At 29.2% G+C, this 19,374-nt stretch overlaps 2 protein-coding genes across 2 annotated transcripts; one reads left to right on the top strand and one right to left on the bottom strand.

The window, feature by feature from the left end:
* Positions 1-35: 35 nt before the first annotated feature.
* Positions 36-16,058, bottom strand: LOC105205184 (protein MEMO1). Its single transcript, XM_011174473.3, has 8 exons — positions 15,797-16,058; positions 13,769-13,850; positions 13,619-13,687; positions 9,466-9,578; positions 9,175-9,286; positions 5,594-5,813; positions 4,238-4,342; positions 36-4,150 (listed from the first exon to the last, which is right to left on the bottom strand). Exons 1-8 carry the CDS (start codon positions 15,846-15,848, stop codon positions 4,013-4,015), a joined length of 891 nt encoding a protein of 296 aa, XP_011172775.1. The 5' UTR covers positions 15,849-16,058; the 3' UTR covers positions 36-4,012.
* A 1,588-nt stretch (positions 16,059-17,646) lies between these two features.
* LOC120358016 lies at positions 17,647-19,360 on the top strand. Its single transcript, XM_039450403.1, has 6 exons — positions 17,647-17,879; positions 18,051-18,236; positions 18,737-18,854; positions 18,959-19,042; positions 19,123-19,254; positions 19,353-19,360. The coding sequence occupies exons 1-6, from the start codon at positions 17,679-17,681 to the stop codon at positions 19,358-19,360; spliced, it is 729 nt and encodes a 242-aa protein (XP_039306337.1). The 5' UTR covers positions 17,647-17,678.
* The last annotated feature ends 14 nt before the right edge of the window (positions 19,361-19,374 follow it).

The raw sequence follows: 19,374 nt of genomic DNA, 5'->3' as shown, positions 1-19,374 counted from the left end.
TATTTATTGCAAGTTGTGTACATCAGAAACTTGTATATTTTTCTTCACGTAATTTTATTACACAGCTATGAAATATATATGTATGGATTATACTGGGTTTTCATACAAATATAAACCTTATTACCTTGGTATATAAAGATAGAAAAAGCAACATGTGCAGGATCAGTTATTTTCGTATCGTACAATATTTTTGTTACAATCATGTTCACACATCATATGAAACGAATCAGCTGCTCAGTACATCATTTGTTTTAATTGATGTTTGTGAACGAAAAAGAATTCTATATCGCAGATAACATTTACGCTCACGAGAAATATATTGTTCGATGCAGAAGTTTGTAATACATTATATAAACAAAGAAAAAGATAAAGTAAGGTACATTAGAAATTAAAATTACTGTATACATTTAGATTATATATACTGACCCCTTTTCAAACTTACATCGTTACAGTAACATTTAGTTTGTCTGCCTTATTTTCCTCTTTTTTTTCTCTTCTCTATGCTTAGGTAACAATAGATTATAGAATAGGAAGGATATGAGATCGTTCCATTGCTTTGTATGAAAAAAATGAAGTGTGCATATACACTCAACAGCAAAATTAAAGTATCACCTAATTCTGACTCCCAAAAATAGGCGAAATTTAAGAAAGTGTAACTTTGTCAAAAATGATCGTAAAGAAATGTTCAAAAAAGAAATGTTCATTTTAAAACTTGAAATTTCTAGATTCAAGATTGATAACTCATTAAACGATTTACTGATTGTTTACGAAGCTACACGGATTCAAATGAGAATGCGTTATAATCTCGACATTTTTTATAAATTTTACAAAGCTCTACGACGTGAAATAAAAATCGCATGCAAATGCAATTTACAGCATTCGAAAGCGTGAATCTTTATTTTTAATTTGCATACTTGTTGAGCTTTGTATGATTTTTTTCGAAATTATTCAACACTGAAGCAAAAAAGACCATTTGAATCTGTGTAGCATCGTAAATACTCATTAAATCATTTAATTATCAATCTCGAAATTAGAGATTTCAAGCTTTGAAATGCTTTTATGAACATTTTATGATAATTTTTAACAAAATTACATCTATTTTTAGAAGTCAGAATAGATGATGCTTTAATTTTGCTGTCGAGTGTGTGTGTGTGTGTGTGTGTGTGTGTGTGTGTGTGTTTGTGTATGTGTGTGTGTTTTTTTTTCGTCATAGGAAAGGGCCCATTTGGTCGATTCTAGTTTCGGACATATTCACTGTTTTGTCGGTTTAAAATTAACAAAAAAATTTGTTTCATGATTCGTATAAAGAAATCCGAGATGTAACTCTTGGCGTTAATCTTTCCTGCTAAATAATTTCCATTGCGAAGATAAACACGACTTACTGAAAAGGGTCCATTTGGTCATTACGATAATTTCATATGATCGAATGTATCGTTTGTGCGCTGTAAATTGTTGAGTAAGTAAATTTCTTTTTTTACAAAAATTTTCTTCAATATTAATCACAAGTCGGTATTCATAATGCGATTTTTTTTTAATAATTTTAAAATTCTAATTCTAATTTACAACGTCTAATATTCATTAACGGTCTTCATTAGATAACTATTTTAATGATAATTTACTGCTATTGAGAGTTGCACCTAGCATCAGTTTATTTTATCAACGAATCAATTGTTTCACGTAAGTGTGACCTTTAGTGCGTTTGGTATTGCTGGATTGCTAAAGGTTTCCTCTAACTAATAAATTAAATTTTAGCGTCATATTTTAAATAAATAATTTATTATTAATAAATATGTACTAAAAATTGTCATTTTTAGAGATTAAATTTGTTTATATAAAATTTTACATAACAAATTATATTTCAAAATCATTATCTGGGCGTTTTGAGGTCGCTAATTACAAATCCGATGTCAAAAATTCACAATGATGGATACAATATGGCGGACAAAATTATCAAAATCGATTGAATTTGCTTAAAACTTGTTATTTAGAGGTTTTTGAAGTCTGATTATGAATCCGATGTTAAAAATACAAAATTTGAAATGCCAGATGTCATATAGCGGACCAATATGGCAAGCGTAATTTTCAAAAATTCAAGCAAATTCAGTTAATTTTAAAAATTCTATCCGCTATGTTAGCCATCATTTTTAATTTTGTATTTTTGACACTGGATTCCTAATCAGCAATCTCTAAAACTCCCGAGTAACATGTTTCAAACAAATTTAGTTCATATTGAAAATTGCGTCCGTCATATTCAATTCGCTAGTTTGAAATTTATACTTTCCACACCGGATTCGTATTCAGTGACCCTAAAAAACCCCAGAAAACGAGTTTCACAAAATTATACTAAAAAAAGTATCATAAAGGGTTGAAGGACTTTGAACTTAAACTTGATCTTTTTTTTAATACCGTGTTTACAACTTTAACATTCCAAGTTTTTTTTTTGTCAATTTTGAGAGTGAAAGATTCATGGTAACACTTTAAATGGTAGCTTATAGTCTCTAATTATCGAATCTGTTGCCAACTTGATTTCGACCAAATAGGTCTTTTCCTATGATAACGACACGGATATATATTTGTATGTATTTTAAATTCTAAAGTCCAAAAATTTTTGTATTGATATATCGATTACACAGATTATTCATACTGAAAGGCACAGAAGAGACTTTAAAAAATATTCATAAGCTCATTTAATTTAAATTACACATATTGATTACGTTTGCATTGATATAGAAATTTCGTAAAACAGCGTTTACACAGTAATGTCAATAATTATCAACATCGATGTTGTAACTTCCTAAATTGAGCCGTGTAAACGTAGTTAGACGTTGAAATAATTCAAATAAGCTTTGATATACTTTTATGTGATATATAAAATTATATTTGATTGTAAAAACTATAGACAGTCAATAGTTTCACTTTCATGTAAAATATTTAAAAAGTGATATTACTTTCTTCACTGTTCTGTATACATTTTCACTACATACGTATATATACAGAGTGAATCTTAATTTTTGTGCCAACGCTTTACGAAAGATGACTTGCGACTACAACTGTAATCCATTAAACACTAGATGCTCCGTAAGTCATCTCTTATGGGAAAACGTTGCCACCCTGAATTAAGAATTACCCTCCATATATATATATATATATATATATATACATATATATATATATATATATATATATATATATACACGCACGCACGCACGCGCATGCACACACACTCATGTGTATGTGTATGTGTGTAAAAGTTTAAATGTTCCAGATAGCAAGCATTACCTTCTATACCAATATATATTTTTTCATAATTCTAATAGAAGTTAATTTATGTTAACTTAAAAAAATTTATTTTAAATTTATACCAATTTATAGCATAGCGTAAAACAAAATTTAAGCACCAAAGACAAAAATTCTATTATTTCCAATGCAAATAGCATATTTAAAATATAAATTTAGATATATAAGTTATGTAATAATTTTAATATGTCCGTAATCTCATTTGTGTAAATGCTAATAATATTCTCTTCTTTGCCGATAGTTTGAAATCTGCTCTTTGAAAAATATACATGAAGAAACATTCTGCTATTAATTCTAAAATAATTTGATCACGAATCAAAGCAAAGAAATATTTAAGCTCCTTCCTATTTTTATTGTGAAATCTGGAAGTACTGAATATCTCTTGTAAGTAATAAACCGAAATGCATTTATACAAAAGATTCGAATACACTTGTATCTGTTAAACGTTGCGCAAGAATTAACATTTACCCCAACCGTCACCCATTGCGTGATAGCCACATAATACAAATAATATTAAAAGTTGAAATAATATTAGAACAGTTTAAATTCAGTGTCTGATTTTTTTTCTTTTGCATTATAAAATTTCAACGTTTAGTCTATCTCGCTTAATAATGTATAGAACTTTACTGTCACGTTACTGTTAAACATCATTCCACTTTAAAAAAATGTTTATATTAAGACTGGTCGACGACCATGCTCAAATTGTACAGTTTTATCACTCGAGTACTAAGGAAGCACTAGCGTAACTGACAGAACTGTCGTTCATATTATTACATTGACTACTTTGAGCATATTTCAAGAATTTTAAATTCATTCTTTGACCATTTGTATTTCCTTTAAGACTGTGAATTGCCTGCAAAAAGAGAATACAATGTTATTTAAGAGAATTCAATTTTAACTAGCTTATTTAATGCAGACGTTTAATTTTCTCAGGTATTACCTGCAATAAAACGCCAATTGGATGTCGACCACATATAGTATTGCCATACTTCTTGAGATATTCAGTGAACATTGGAGGATTCAAAGTCTCTATAATGTCCATACCCTGATTTAATGTAAATGTATAAAATTAGACTGCGGTATTCCTTGGAATTATAATGAAACAGTTGAGCAAAATTTAATCTATTTATAAATTAATAATTACGACTGAAAATTCATTTTTTTATTACAATACATAATTAAAATTTTTTAATTACCTTGAAATAAATTTTGAGTATTAATTGATTCAATTTTTAATCAATAAAATATATCGATGAAAATAAATTATATGTAATTGTGATTAAGTTCATTGATTGATTGACAATAATTAACTAGTGCTGATCAAAAAGTAATCGTTAATTATTAACCATTAATCATAATCATTTATAACTTTAGGCATGACTGAATAACATATATTGATTAATATCGTATATGTATATGCATAAATATAATAAAATAATTTATCGACTATCTAATATTGATTTGAATATCTCTTCGTGATGACACTTTTTTTTAATTTGCAAGTATTTGTAAATATAAACATATTTGAGATATAATTAACAATTATAACAGTATTTTTTTAAATCAATGATGCTTATTTCAATAATCGATTAAATTAATTATGATTATGCTTATCATTAATTTTTACTTACATGGGAACCGTATGAAAATGACATACAAATTTCGTGAAAAAAAAAAAAAAAATGTAACTCTCTCTGTCTAGGTTTGCTCGAACTGAAATGCAGGTCTAATTTTTCGTTAGCCCATTTAAAAACAAAATTAGAGGTTTGAAAGTTAACGCACGCGTAGTAGGTCCATTGTATTAATTATTTGTCGCTAGCGCTATGTTATGTCTTTTCGCCGCTTTTCCTGTCCTTTTTACTTTTGTTTTTGTTGATTGAGCAGAATAGGTTGTAATATATGTAAAACAAAACTTTCAGCCCTCTATTTTTGCTTTCAAATGGACTAGCGAAAAATTAGACTTGTCACACGTGTTTCAGTTTAAGCAGACGCGCATATTTTTTTTTCACGAAATATTTGAGTATCAACTTCGTATCAATTCCCTTGTTAAGTAACTCAATTATACAATATCGTTTTACAATTTCATTAATTGATTACATTAATCGTGTATGCGTGTGCGTGCGTGTGTGTGTGTGTGTGTGTGTGTGTGTGTGTGTATGTGTGTATGCGTGTGTGTGTATATATATATAAATTTTTTAATCGATTATTTTAGTTACAAAATAAATTAATTAATGCCCAACACTGTAATGAAATCATCTACCATCTTTGCCCGTAAAAAAATAATTAAAAAACGTACCATTTTATCGAGATTTTGGATAGATCTATGTATAGGTCCGCACGATCTATCGTAATAAGTATAGCGAAAACGTTGTCCCCAATGGCAGAAATCTGAAGAGATGATGAACAGTGTTTGTGGATCAGCCATATAAGGTGCTAACAGTCTCCCGTAAAGCGCTTCTCTTTCCGGACTCAATGATCCCACCAAAATTGGGATTATGGTAAATGAGTCCTTGAATCTATATATGTAACAGAAACATACACGTACTCGTATAAATCGTTTTCTATTCTTATTATTTAGTAGGGTTGGGTAAGTTAATATTTTTTTAAAGTTAAATTAAGTTATTAAATAACAAAGACGTTTATAAATAAGCTCGTTTTATTTACAAACGCAATCAATTGGTTACGGACTATAATGAGCAAATTAAAACATTAGTTTTAGAGTTTTAATATCGAACGTCGAGAAGGAGCGTTAGTGAATGATTCCCTGAGCGAGTTATTTACATGACTATCATTACTGTTTAACGAATTGGAGATTAAATTTTTTACGTAATGTTAATCAATGGGCAATTTTTGGCCAATGGATTTGGAGTGACGTTTCCACCGTCCTCGACAGAAACGATTGGGATCGCAATAATCGAAGACAACATATATTACTATTAACTTTGCATCTGTGTAATTATGGTCTTTATTTTGTCAACCATTCCAAGTAAATACGATTATTGTTAATAAGTCTTGCGCCTAATACGTGATGTAATTATAGTTCGTTTGTACTCGAATATTCTCATTATTCATCTTGTTTGTATACGTCGGTTGAGGAAGATCAAAGATCGAGATATGTCAGATTGATATTTGTCAACATTTATTTTAAAATTAAACTTACGATCCATTAAAATTATAATATTGCTCGTTATTTGCTCGCCTATATTTCTACATCAATTTGTTGATGACATAAACGAGCTTGTCTGCTTGTGAAATTAAAACATCTTTAATATGTCTAGATATGCATTTATTTCTGAACATATATTAGTCTATTCGAAAATGGTTAGTGCCAGTGCAGTTGGTAGAAGTAAAAATTACTAGCCTTGTTTCGTTTCCTCCACCAGTAAAGCCAGTAAACTAGTCCCAAATAGTCCGAAACGTCATAAAGATAATTTTTAGGTTTAAAATTATATATGTAATTGATTTTGTGTGTTAAAAGTTTAAAGTGATGAAAATACTTGTATAAAATATTTGTCTGCATAATAAACGGAACAACAATTGGTTGATTTAAGATTACTCATGAAAGCAATGTAAAATATATATTATACAAGTATAAAAGAAAGTGTATAATCGTGCTCATAATGATATCACTTGATTGTAATCCCTACAAGTATACAATATTTCGAGAACATAAAATATTTTATATCATGAAAATATTCCGTTAATGTTATACGTCCACTTTACATAGCAATTTTGCTGTATTAATTTAATATCCATACAACATTATAAAAATATTCATACAGTTTTGAGAACTGAAAAAATAAAAATTTTTTGAACTAAATATTATAAAGTTATTAATAATAAATGGCATGTTAAAACTCTATTTTTTGTGTAAACTTTATTTCACTTTATACTTAATTAATAAAAATATTTACATTAATATTTCAAAAATATTATTTAACATTATTTCATGTTATTTAATATTATTTAATATTATATTACGTAGAACATTACATTTAATATTCTAAGAACTTAATATTAAATAATATTACACACTTATAGGGATATACCATCATATATAATGAAAATTTTATAATAAATTAAATTAAAAGTTATTAGGTTGGTGCAAAAATTCTTGCTGATTTTTTGCAACTTTTTATTACAATAAAAAAATCTGTACAATATAAATTAATTACTGAAATAATTTCTATCGTTTTCTACGACTTTTTCTCATCTTTCTGACACCATACGAATACTATGTCGAAAAAAGGAATAGTCTTTTGACGTTCATTGATCGAACCATTTTCATATATCCGCGGCATTTGAGAAGCATTCATTAGACAAGCCATGCTGCATCGATCTGATAATGATGATCAGAAGGGACAATGTCTGATGAGTAAGCTGGATGCGGGAGAACTTTTCATTCCAATTCCAACAATGCTTCCTTGATCTCTTTAGCAACATGTGGCCTAGTACTGTCATGCAGCCAGATGATCTTGCGACGGTCGCTGGATGGCTGGTTTTTTTTTATTTATTCTCTACACAGTTGCTTTATTTGCTTGCTGTACGCAGTCTCCCGTAATGGTTTTGTCTGATGGCAACAGCTCAAAGAAGAGCACACCTTCCTAGTTTCACCAGACCGTGAATATTGACATGATATCAATGTGGTTGATTAATTGAGCTTCACTCAATATTTTTGCCTTTTTGAATTATTGAAAAATATCCATTTTTCATCACTAGTTACAATACGCCACAAGAAACTTTTTTTTCTTAGCAAACAATGAAAAGCAAATATTGTACCGATTGTCAATTGCGCGCGTTCGGATAATTGATGTGGAATTCATTTTCTATACTTCTAGATTTTTCTCATTGTATTTAAACGACGAACAAATGTCGAATAATCAACTCCTAGTTGTAATGCAAGCTCACGAATCGATTAGGTGCTAAAATTGGAAGTCAGTAATTCTTATATTTCTTATAATATTTTATTTTATCAATATATTTATTTTATCTATCTATCTATCTATCTATCTATCTATCTATCTATCTATATATGTATGTATGTATGTATATACACAATATGTATACATGATGCAACATTTCTATAATAATATAAAAATTAAATACTTTTATTAATAAAACGTTAAAAATTATGTCGTGCAAATATATTGATAAAATAAAATATTATAAGAAATATAAGAATTACTGACTTCCAATTTTAGCACCTAATCGATTCATGAGCTTGCATTACAACTAGGAGTTGATCATTCGACATTTGTTCGAGGCAAGTCTTTGTAGTCAAATTAGTAAGACATTCGCACGGAATGCCAAGAAATTTAGGTTTGAACATTACCTGAGATGTTATTTTTTCGCAATAAAATTCTTTACAGCTTTTCCAGAGAAGGATAATCTTATATATGCTTCTAAAGTATTAATATTACATATTCCGACTTCATGACTGCTACATGACGTTTATACATCATCATTAATCGGACTTAGTAACACCCGCAGTTGTGAAACTGGTCAATTACAGTCATTCCATTCTTTAGAACAATACTTACGATTGGCCAGTTTTATAACATCGATATTATATTATCTGGCGTAAATCGGGTTATGTAAACGTAGTATATGTTTCAAGTCTGACGAATATATGATACGCAGTTTAAATAAATTGAAGATTGTAAAAATAAAAAAAAAATATTATTTGGCACTGACATAGATCTACTTTACGTTTATTATTTAACTTTTAATTTTTTAGCTAGTTACCATCCAATTCTGTCAGTAATAAAGAGAGAAATTGTCAAATACAAATCCTGCTTATTTACTATAATTTTTTATCAATACAATATTCAGTATATTTCTGATTGAATGAAAATTAATTTATATATCCAAACTTACCCTTCCATAACTTTCGCAATAAATGGTAATTGCATCTCAATGCTATGTTCTTCCTCATCTGTGTTCAGGTCCATGCATTCAAAATGTCCGGTTTCTTCAAGCTCTCTTCTCACTGTTAAAAATATATACTTTTAAATATATACTAGTAAATTCGAGAATTGCGGTTCACAAAAGCACTTATTCTTAAGTAAAATATCTCTTTTAGTATTTGTTAGCAATTAAGCTCTTTTTCTTAAAGAGAATATGACATTAATGCAAGGGACAATATAGCAAGATCTATGACATATGCACCTTGTTGATCAATATGCAGATCATATAATGGTGTTCGATAAATGGAAGCCGAAGATAGGGCACAACCTGGTAATCTCACATGATGAGAAGGCCCTAGAATAAATATCCTACGGCTGCATAACAGCACGTTGCACGGTTCATTTGACTGAGAAATTTGAAAAATTACAAACTAAACTATATATTATAAAGGCTACTTCGCATGATGGAAATTTACAATGAAGCAATTATTATCTATTAAGTTAACATGCCAACATAGACGTAATCCCATCAAACGTACAGAGGGCTTAATATTACGTGCTAATTTACTGTTTTAATTTTTATTTTATTGGTCTAGCCATTTAGGAAGAAATTATTTTTATACTAACTTTGTAGAAAGTTAGAATGCTCAAAAATAATAAAAAGATTATTACTTATACTATACTTACAATTTAGTGCTAATTTTTTTGAAATGCTTATAACATACACTAATTTAAATTTCGATGCACTATCTTTGGAAAAAACGCAAACATTTCAATGTGTCATGCAAAAGAGAAGTATTAAAAATAATGATTTCGGAAATTTTTCGATTGTAATTCGTTTAAGAATTTTGTTTTTCACAAAATACATATTCACTAATTACCGAATTTTGATGGCTAATCAAATAATGATATTAGATTTGATATCTAATGTAGGAATCCGCAAATGAGGATAGAGCAATAAAATCAATGAAGATGTATCAGGTGTATGCAAAAGTTTTAATCTTTCTTTTTTTAAATTTTTGTTCATTTATCATATAATACAGTAGTCGTACTGTTTTGCAATTTTCGACCAAATTTCTGAGACAGCGCTATAACGAGTCATTATGCATCCACGGACAAGTTCATTATATGATAGGTTTGCGACTTTTCACGCGAAGCATATACTGTATATGCTAGACTTATTTGTTTATCCGCATAAATCATTGGACCGCACCGTACTATCCCACATGAGTTTGCAACTTTCCACGCGAAACGAGGTGTTATATAATGAAAATGTTGAAATTTTGAAAATGAGTTTCATATAAGTATGTATATCGAAAATTATACGGGACCACCGATTAATTTATAAGGAAAAATTGATCAGTGCCCTCATCTCTATAACATATGCCAAGATCAAGGTAATCGGCGAGGTATCCCCTAATCTAAATAATTTATATCTAAATAATAATCCTTTCCTAAATTTTATAAAGTTTTAATTTTTAGAAAGTTGTAAATCCATGTGGAACAGTACAATTGCAGACCTTGTTTCGCCCCGTAAGCGCGGGGGGAGATAGACCTCGCTTTGCGTGGAAAGTCGGAAACCCATGTGGAACAGTACTTGACTGTGTTCCGTTATTGGAAAACACCCTAAGACTGCCGGAAAAATAAAATAAGATGTTTTATCAAAATAACCGTTTAGCATTGGAAATTATATATAATAACCGTTAAATTTGATTAATTCTCTTCTATTAATCATATTGACCGAACAAAGTGGGAATTATACATATTGATCAATCATAATGTATAATAACCAATTATTCAAGTTACCACACACGCGAACACACGCGTGACCTTTAAGTTTTAGACATTGTACGTTATTCATTAAAAAGTTATCATTACAAAAGGTTATAAAAATTAAGTCTATAATTTGAACTTTACCTAGTATCTAGCACAAATAGCGCGTCATTTGTATATTTGTACTGAGAATGGGGAGGGTTCCTGCCCTTCCTATGGGCGGGAGGGCAAAATCCGAAAGTTATAACTTAATCCAATTAAAATTTTTATCGCGATTAATCACGTTCTAATTGACCAAATTTGCCATTTCGGATTGGGAATGTGGTTAATATCAATGTGATGAATCGCGATAAAAATTCGGGTTGGGCTATACCTTTCTTCAAGTTTGGTCTTCTCGGCGGGAACCCTCCAAATAAATCTTAAGTTGCTAAGAAATACATTTATATTGTCAACTTTATTTGTTAATAACTTTTTAACGAACAATGTTAGGCTAAAATTTTCTGGAGATCACTCAGAGTCATGATCTTGACAACATGTATCAAGATGATCGGAGATTACTTATAGTAAATAATTACCGTTGTTTCTTGCTCCTTCTTTTGCAACCTCATGTCTCTTACTAGAGGCACATACTCGAACAAGAAAATTGTTTGTTATCGCAATTTGTATTTGTGATCTTTCGTATGTTTTAATATTTCAAATTTTTGTTTGTTCTTTCACTGTCAACACCAAATTATCAACACCGTGGAAACAATTAAGTTGAAAATGAACATAGATTCAGACCAAAGTGCTCTCAATCATGCAAGTCCCTGGGATTGTAAAAATAACATGTTTATTCTACAGTATAACGGAGAAAGGACACGGAATTTATTTGGTACTATAACTGGTAAATTCATTGGATAACATAGGAATGTCGTGCGTAGGAATGTTTTAATGACAACACATTAACATATAAAATTATAGTTTTGTTTCTTTGTTTATTTTGTGGAATGGGTCTAAAGAGTATCAAATTTAGTGTTAATTGTTATAATTCTAATACAAATTTTAATACATGACAATAGTATATTGTTTTTAGGTTTATTTGAACGATTTAAATTTGTATACTGAAAAAGGGTCAGTAGGGTCCCGAAAAGTCAAAACTGATTACCGATTAGTGATAAATAATTAGCACCAAATATAAATGTTTTTATTTATTATTATTTTTTTTTATAAATATTATAAGCCTTACTTCTTATTGTGGGGTCACTTGCGAGCAAAATTTTTCGTGTTTCATACAGTGATACAATACGTGCCAAGATTACATAGTTTCACCAATTGTTATTGCTATTTCATTTTTCAATCTTATACTAGAAGGTTGAAATTAAGTAAAATTACAGTTGAAAACCATCTGGTCATTACAATATGGCCTTTAATAGAAGCGTAAAACGCGAATAACCCCACGATAGAGAATGAGGAACAAAAAATTACGACAGAGAGTAAGGATTAACTTTCTCAAAGTTGACATAATAATTTCTTATTAAATGCTTACTAGACCAATAAAAATAGAAACAATAAAATTAGGATTAAAGCAATTAGCACATAAAAAGCATTAAATCCTCTGTATGATTCATGTGGCCATATTAGCATGCTAGATTAATAAACATAATTATTAAATTATCGCGATATGTACATAAACTAATACTCTTTTTTTTAATGATTACAATAGGAGACATGAGTGTAAATACAAAATAATATATAAATATTGATATCGTAAAGGTTTTTAAATTGTGATTTTATACTCGGCACTGCAAAAATATGCCCAGCACGAATGAAAATTCATCCGTTTTGCGCACGTTGCCATACAGAAGAAGACCGCCTCCCGTATACTCGCTTTATTACAATGGGTAATAAGAGGTATAAAAGCATCGACCAGGCATATCAATATTAATTTCTGAGATGCTATATATTAAAAGAACAACCCAATAGATTAAATTCGCAGAAGGACATTGAGTGTCTTGACAATTCTTATTTATGTTTATTTTATAAATTTTCAACAAAAATCAATATATTTGTAATTTATTATAATTTTTCTTTGTACATCAATTCAATATTATTTTTTATTCTATAACAATTTTTAGTTTTTCTGTTATTATTCTATAATAACTCTTGTAATAAAGTTTTGTAAAATAAGAATATTTTTTTTTGTTTTGTCTTCTAACTTGTAATAACATTTATTATTTTTTTTAATTTTTAGTAATTCGTCAATAAAACTTTACATTCATTGCAATGTTATTATTACTATTGCAATACTCAATTATAAAAACAATTTTTAACAAAAATGTTTGCATTATGAATTTAACTATATCGTAAATCATGGACATCCAGTTACGTAATTTAAATATATTGCGATTTCGATTTAATCATACTGAAATGTTTATTTCACTCGTTCAATTTTTTAACAGTAAATGCGGGCCCGAGCGTGCCATATTTACGTATACGGTACTGACAATGAGTAAAGCGCTACGCTTTCCTCACTATGCTGTCCGTATGCGTAGACTTGGGTATATTTTTACTGTGAATCGAGTATATATAGATTTTGTTAAGTGTAATAAAACACTTGCACGTAAAATACTAAAATAATACAGCTAACTGTAATTCACACTTACACAACTACAGGACTAATTTGTCGGTAAGCAAAACCAGCACACGCCCCGCAATAGCTGTATCCTGCATGCCTGTAAAATTGTACAGATTTTTTATGTGTATTCATATATGTATCTTGATAAATTTAAATATTACATTGGATGATTACTAACGGGGCAATGATTGCTCTTGCAGGTCCATGGGATAAGTCAGCTGCGCTCAACCAACCTTCCAACTGTTTACTCAATTCAGAACCTACAGCAAGTGAAGTGTGTTATAATTTAAACGACATAAATCAAAATTGTTATACATATATACGTGTATACATATATACGTGTGTTTGCAGGATTAGATAATAATTATTGGTAAAAAATTTCAAATTTAAATAATAAGATTATAAAGTTAATAACTTAATTTAGAGTGAGTGCTCATAGCATTTATAAACATCATTTACCTTTGTTAAATATTTGATAAACAACAAAGATAAAATGATGCTTATTGCGAGTATAAAAACAAACATACCCTTAGTTAATTTCAAATAAGTTTATTTTTAATTTTAACTTCTAAAACATATAAAATTTAACTCATTAACTTTTTTCCTAAGTCACAATTTCTTTACCTAGATATAAAGAAAAAAAAAAGAAAAAAAATATATATATTCCAATATAAAAAAAAACAATGTTTCTTTGTATTTCATATAAACTTAATTTAAGTTATGTAAGCATCTTTTCGAAAATCCATGTTGTAATTGTTTTGTTATTTAGAGTAATCTAATTCTACAAAATTATTCATGTTCTAATTTAACCCTTGGTAGAATACTGTTTTTTACTATTTAATCAGATTATCTGGATCACTGCTAAATGTGTTCTTCAAATGGTTTATAGTATAGGTATTTCTCTAACAAATTCTGCACTTTTTAAGAATATGATTTGTACAGTTATATGACTTGAAATAATTTTTACTTCTCTTGTACATGTCCAAATTTGAAGCAAACTCAGCAAAGTTGGAAAAATAGTCTTACTCAATATAAACTGTGAATCTGTGTGTCTATGTAAGGTTAATAAATTTTTCAAATTAATTTCTAATTTAAACTAATTGAATCTTAACTTAATCTTAATTTAAACAACTATTAATTTAGTTTTTTGTTTATATAATTTTTAATGTAACTAAATCAATTTTACAAACCATTAACTTTAATTTACAAACAAGGAAATATTATCAAATGTCACTCTAATTTCAGAACAAAACTCTGATTTTGATTTCACCTTTATCAATGAAATTTCCATACTTTGGAAAAATCCTTGATTTCAACTGTTTTAGAGATTTTGTGATAAAAGAGAGTGGCTAATTCACATGTAAAATTCACTATATTTTTGTTACTATTAATAATAAAATGTTATTCATTGAAACATTATTACTCCATCAAATCCATTCTCTGTTGCAATAAAATTGATGCGAAATTCATCTTGCTGACAAAGGAACAAATTGATAAGTTAAGCCCTTGTGTTTTATTAAATGTGTTGTTTCTTCTTATTTATGGAGTAACAATGATTATCCATGACCACAAAACTTTCTTCAAGTATATGCCTCCTGTTGTGCAAAACCTTGATGATGATTAATAGCAACAAAAATATAATAGATTTTGTACACATGAAGAAATCACTTCCTTCTACCAAAAAAATTTTCTAAACTGTCGAGTTTAAGGATTCTTCCTGAAGCATGGATATTTTACTGATAAAAGTGAAAACCAAAATTTTATCTCAAAATCAAAGTAACACTTGAGGATGTTCCCTTGCTAGTTAAAAAAATACATTAACTTATCCAAACCTATGTATTTATTATATACTACAATTATAAAAATTTATATAGTCTCCATAAAACATTTTTTATATTTTTACATACATATAAAAGGTAAGAAAAGAAAGAAAAAGGAAAATGGAGGAAGTGTATAAAGGAGACTATATACATATTTCTACAGAAATAACCCATAAATTTACTTTTAACTTTATTTTTATCACATTCCATTATAATTCTATTTTTGTTCCATTCAATCAATTAATAAATTCATAAATTAATCAAATGATTAAAATAAGTTTGCAACTTAAAGTATTCTTCGCAAATCCTTTCATCGACACTTCGAATAAACAAAATCAACGACAAATGTGAGGAATGTAATAAGCAAATTTCTTTCGATTTCTTACCATTGTCCGAATACCAACTACCAGCGTGAGAAGCTCTCCTAATTAATGCCATTTTTGGGCCGAATGCGTCGTTTTGTCGTCTCGTGTGTACTCTTCACTTCGTATTCAATGGCACTTAATCTAACGTGAAAGCTCTTGGCGAGATCACAAGCGAAATAGAAGTTATATTTTAAACGCGAGTGTAAAATATATTTATAAAACGTTATCATAAATCCTTGACTACTAATCTTACCATAGATTATTCAGAGAATACATGTGACACGGTTAAAGTCGATCCCTCTCGACCATAGTATAAGCTAAAAGTAGAGTTCTATATAAAGAGAGAAGCGACATCGATGTCCGAAGCTCTGATTGGTAATCTGATTGATACTTGATTGGCTAAGCGAGCAGCCATATTGTGACCACAGCTGTTTGTAGAATGATACGAATGGTATTTGATGATGTTAGAGCGGTCCCAAAATGGCGGTGGAGGACTCAATTGGATATTGAAGGTTGTGGTGGGAGTTTGATGTCGCTTCTCTCTTTATATAGGACTCTATCTAAGAGCGGACACGCTTCGATTTTAGGTGAAACGCTCCAAGGTTCATTTTCACGACTGTACAGTTGTGTTCATTATAGTTGCGACACTTTTTCTTAGATGCGTTCTTGAACGTGCAACTATAGGCTTGTTTTCTATTCCTGCACTAGACTGCACTGGAACGTTCCTTCTTGCTTTCGCTAACTTTGAAACATCTATCTATTTCATTTTAAGTGTACACTTATTTAGAGAGTTCAGGAACAGAAAACAAACGGTATAACTAGAGTCCTATATAAAGAGAGAAGCGACATCAAACCCCCACCACAACCGTCAGTATCCAATTGAGTCCTCCACCGCCATTTTGGGACCGCTTTAAAGTCATCAAACACCATTCGTATCATTCTGCAAACAGCTGTGGTCACAATATGGCTGCTCGCTTAGCCAATCAAATATTAATCAGTTTACCAATCAGAGCTTTGGACATCAATGTCGCTTCTCTCTTTATATAGGACTCTAGGTATAACGAGAGCTAAGAACATGATCTGGGACCCTATTCTTGAGCACATACGATTATTTTCGTATACGAATAATTTCGCATGAAAGTTTTCGCATGCGATTGGTGAAGTTAATTCTTGATCACTATACGAATTAACGTAGGAAAACTAATCGCATACGAATACTAGAGCGTTGTTGCCAAATCTTTATGAAATGAATGAACCAATGAAATACTAGCTTTAGTTATTCTTGTTGATACATAAGAAATCTGTTGAAAAAAAAAAACATTATAACCTGTAAATTAATTTCCTATTAGTCATTATTTCGGAGATAAAAATTTAAGAAGAAAACTACACGATTAAATTATTTAGATTGTATTGTAACCTTAAAAAAAGGTTACACATATCGTTTACGTTTACGTTTAAGTAGAAATTGAAAATTAAATTTCATTGCCTATTAAATATTTATATTGCATACAAAATATTGAAATCGTTATAATATAAGGTAATTATAAAAAATTATTTCATTATTTCATTAATTATTTATTTAAATTTACTTTTCATTGAATTTTATACTTCCTGCTACGATATTTACAAATTACCCAGATAGCACACAGCATTCAAAAAGAATTCATTTTGAAATGCAAAAAGAATTCTTTTCCTAACTTTTTTTTCTTTTTCAGAAAAAGAATTCTTTTTGCATTTCAAAATAAACTCAGTATTGGTGACATAAATCTGAATTTTTTTTTTTAAATCTTTTTGAATTCTCTGTGCTATCTGGGTAAGTAATAATTTTTTATATCTGTATTTTTAATTATATATATATATATATATATATATATATATATATACACACACACATATATAAAAGATGGCTGAAAAACGAGTAGGAAATATATCAAATGGACAAAGAAAAATTCTTATTGAATTTCTGAATAATCATCCGGAATTAGTGTCGGCAAAATTTACATCAACATTTTCATATAAAGATGCTCAAAAACTATGGTGTGAAATTACTAATATATTAAATGCCCTTCCTGGAGCTAAAAAGACTTGGGAGCAATGGCGAAAGGTAAATATATGCGGTAACTTTATATATATATATATGTATAAAATAAAAATAATACATAAAATATATATAAAATACATATTATACACAAAATAATACATAAACGTAATCTGTGTAGTTTTTATATGATAAACTTTACTTTTGATCAATTAATTTTTTTTTGTAATCTTATAGACTTGGCATGACATGAAAAACAAAGTAAAAGGAAAGAAAGCAGATATCAATCGAAGTTTAAAAAAAACTGGAGGAGGTCCACCATCAGAAATAAACATGACAATGATAGACAACGATGTAGCTAATTTGATTGGACCTACTACTATATACGGTGATGCTACAGTTGACGAATCTATTGCTGAATTTGTAAATATCTGAGTATAGGATACACTTTATAAAAAATTGATTTTAGATAGTGTAAAACTCTGACGGGTTATTTGAATGACCGCCTTTGGCCTTGTGGTGCGGTTCCATGGACGGATATGGTTACGCCAAGGTCCGTGGATTGGCGCTGGAGGGGAAGGAAGGTCGTTGCATAGCCGCCATTTTCGAGACAGCGAGTCAGTATTAGTGTACGTAGGTACTACAGCTATTAGTTGTGTGAGTGAGCGAGTGTGCAGTAAAAGTATGGCCGCCGCCATTTTCGTTCCACATCGTTGAAGTGGATGCAACGACCTTCCTTCTCCTCTAACGCCAATCCACGGACCTTGGGTTACGCCATACGCGAAAAGTATCCGTCCAATATGGGACCGTACCATTAGGCCCAATAGTCGATGTCTAAGCATGGGCGCGAAATACGAATTTGAATTGTAGTTTGATGGAAATCTTACAATAGTTTGCCTTACAAAATTAATTTCTTTTTCTAGAATTTTGAAAACACTGAAAATACCGAAATTGAAAATACATTGGGTTTTAAAGAGAACAATTCAGATATATCAACTGCATCAATAAATAATAATATATTAAAGGATATTACGTATAAAAGTAAATTTTTTTATTTACTTATTTGTAATTTAAATTTTTATTTTACAAGTATTATTTTTAGATGTTTATGATATTTCTTGTATCAGCTTTTATTTATTTTGTAGGAAATGTTGACTTAAATACAAAAAAATGTGTTCAAGTAAAGTCATCAATTAATTGCAACAAAGAGCTATTAATATCTAAATCACGTCAGTATATTTATATCTAGTTCTAAAGTCAAATATTTTTCAAAAATAACTTTTTAATGAAAAATGTTGATCTTTTACAGAATCAGTGGAGCCTTGTGTTTTCATATCAGATGAATCAGTCAATGGACAAGCCAATGAAGATACAAATATAAACAACACAAAATTAAAAAATCAAAATATAAAATCAACTATAACAACAGCAGTAACACATAGTAATATTTTGTATAGTAAATTGTTTTTATATAATAAATATATTGTATTACTTGAACATTTACCGACGTGACAATTGTGATTTGTGATTTTACCGAAGGTAGATAATCAATATAAATAAT

The sequence above is a fragment of the Solenopsis invicta genome, chromosome 6 (assembly GCF_016802725.1).
Source record: "Solenopsis invicta isolate M01_SB chromosome 6, UNIL_Sinv_3.0, whole genome shotgun sequence".
Classification (NCBI taxonomy): Eukaryota; Metazoa; Arthropoda; class Insecta; order Hymenoptera; family Formicidae; genus Solenopsis; species Solenopsis invicta.
Note: the sequence above shows the minus strand (reverse complement) of the source record. Positions and strands in the feature narration are given on the sequence as shown.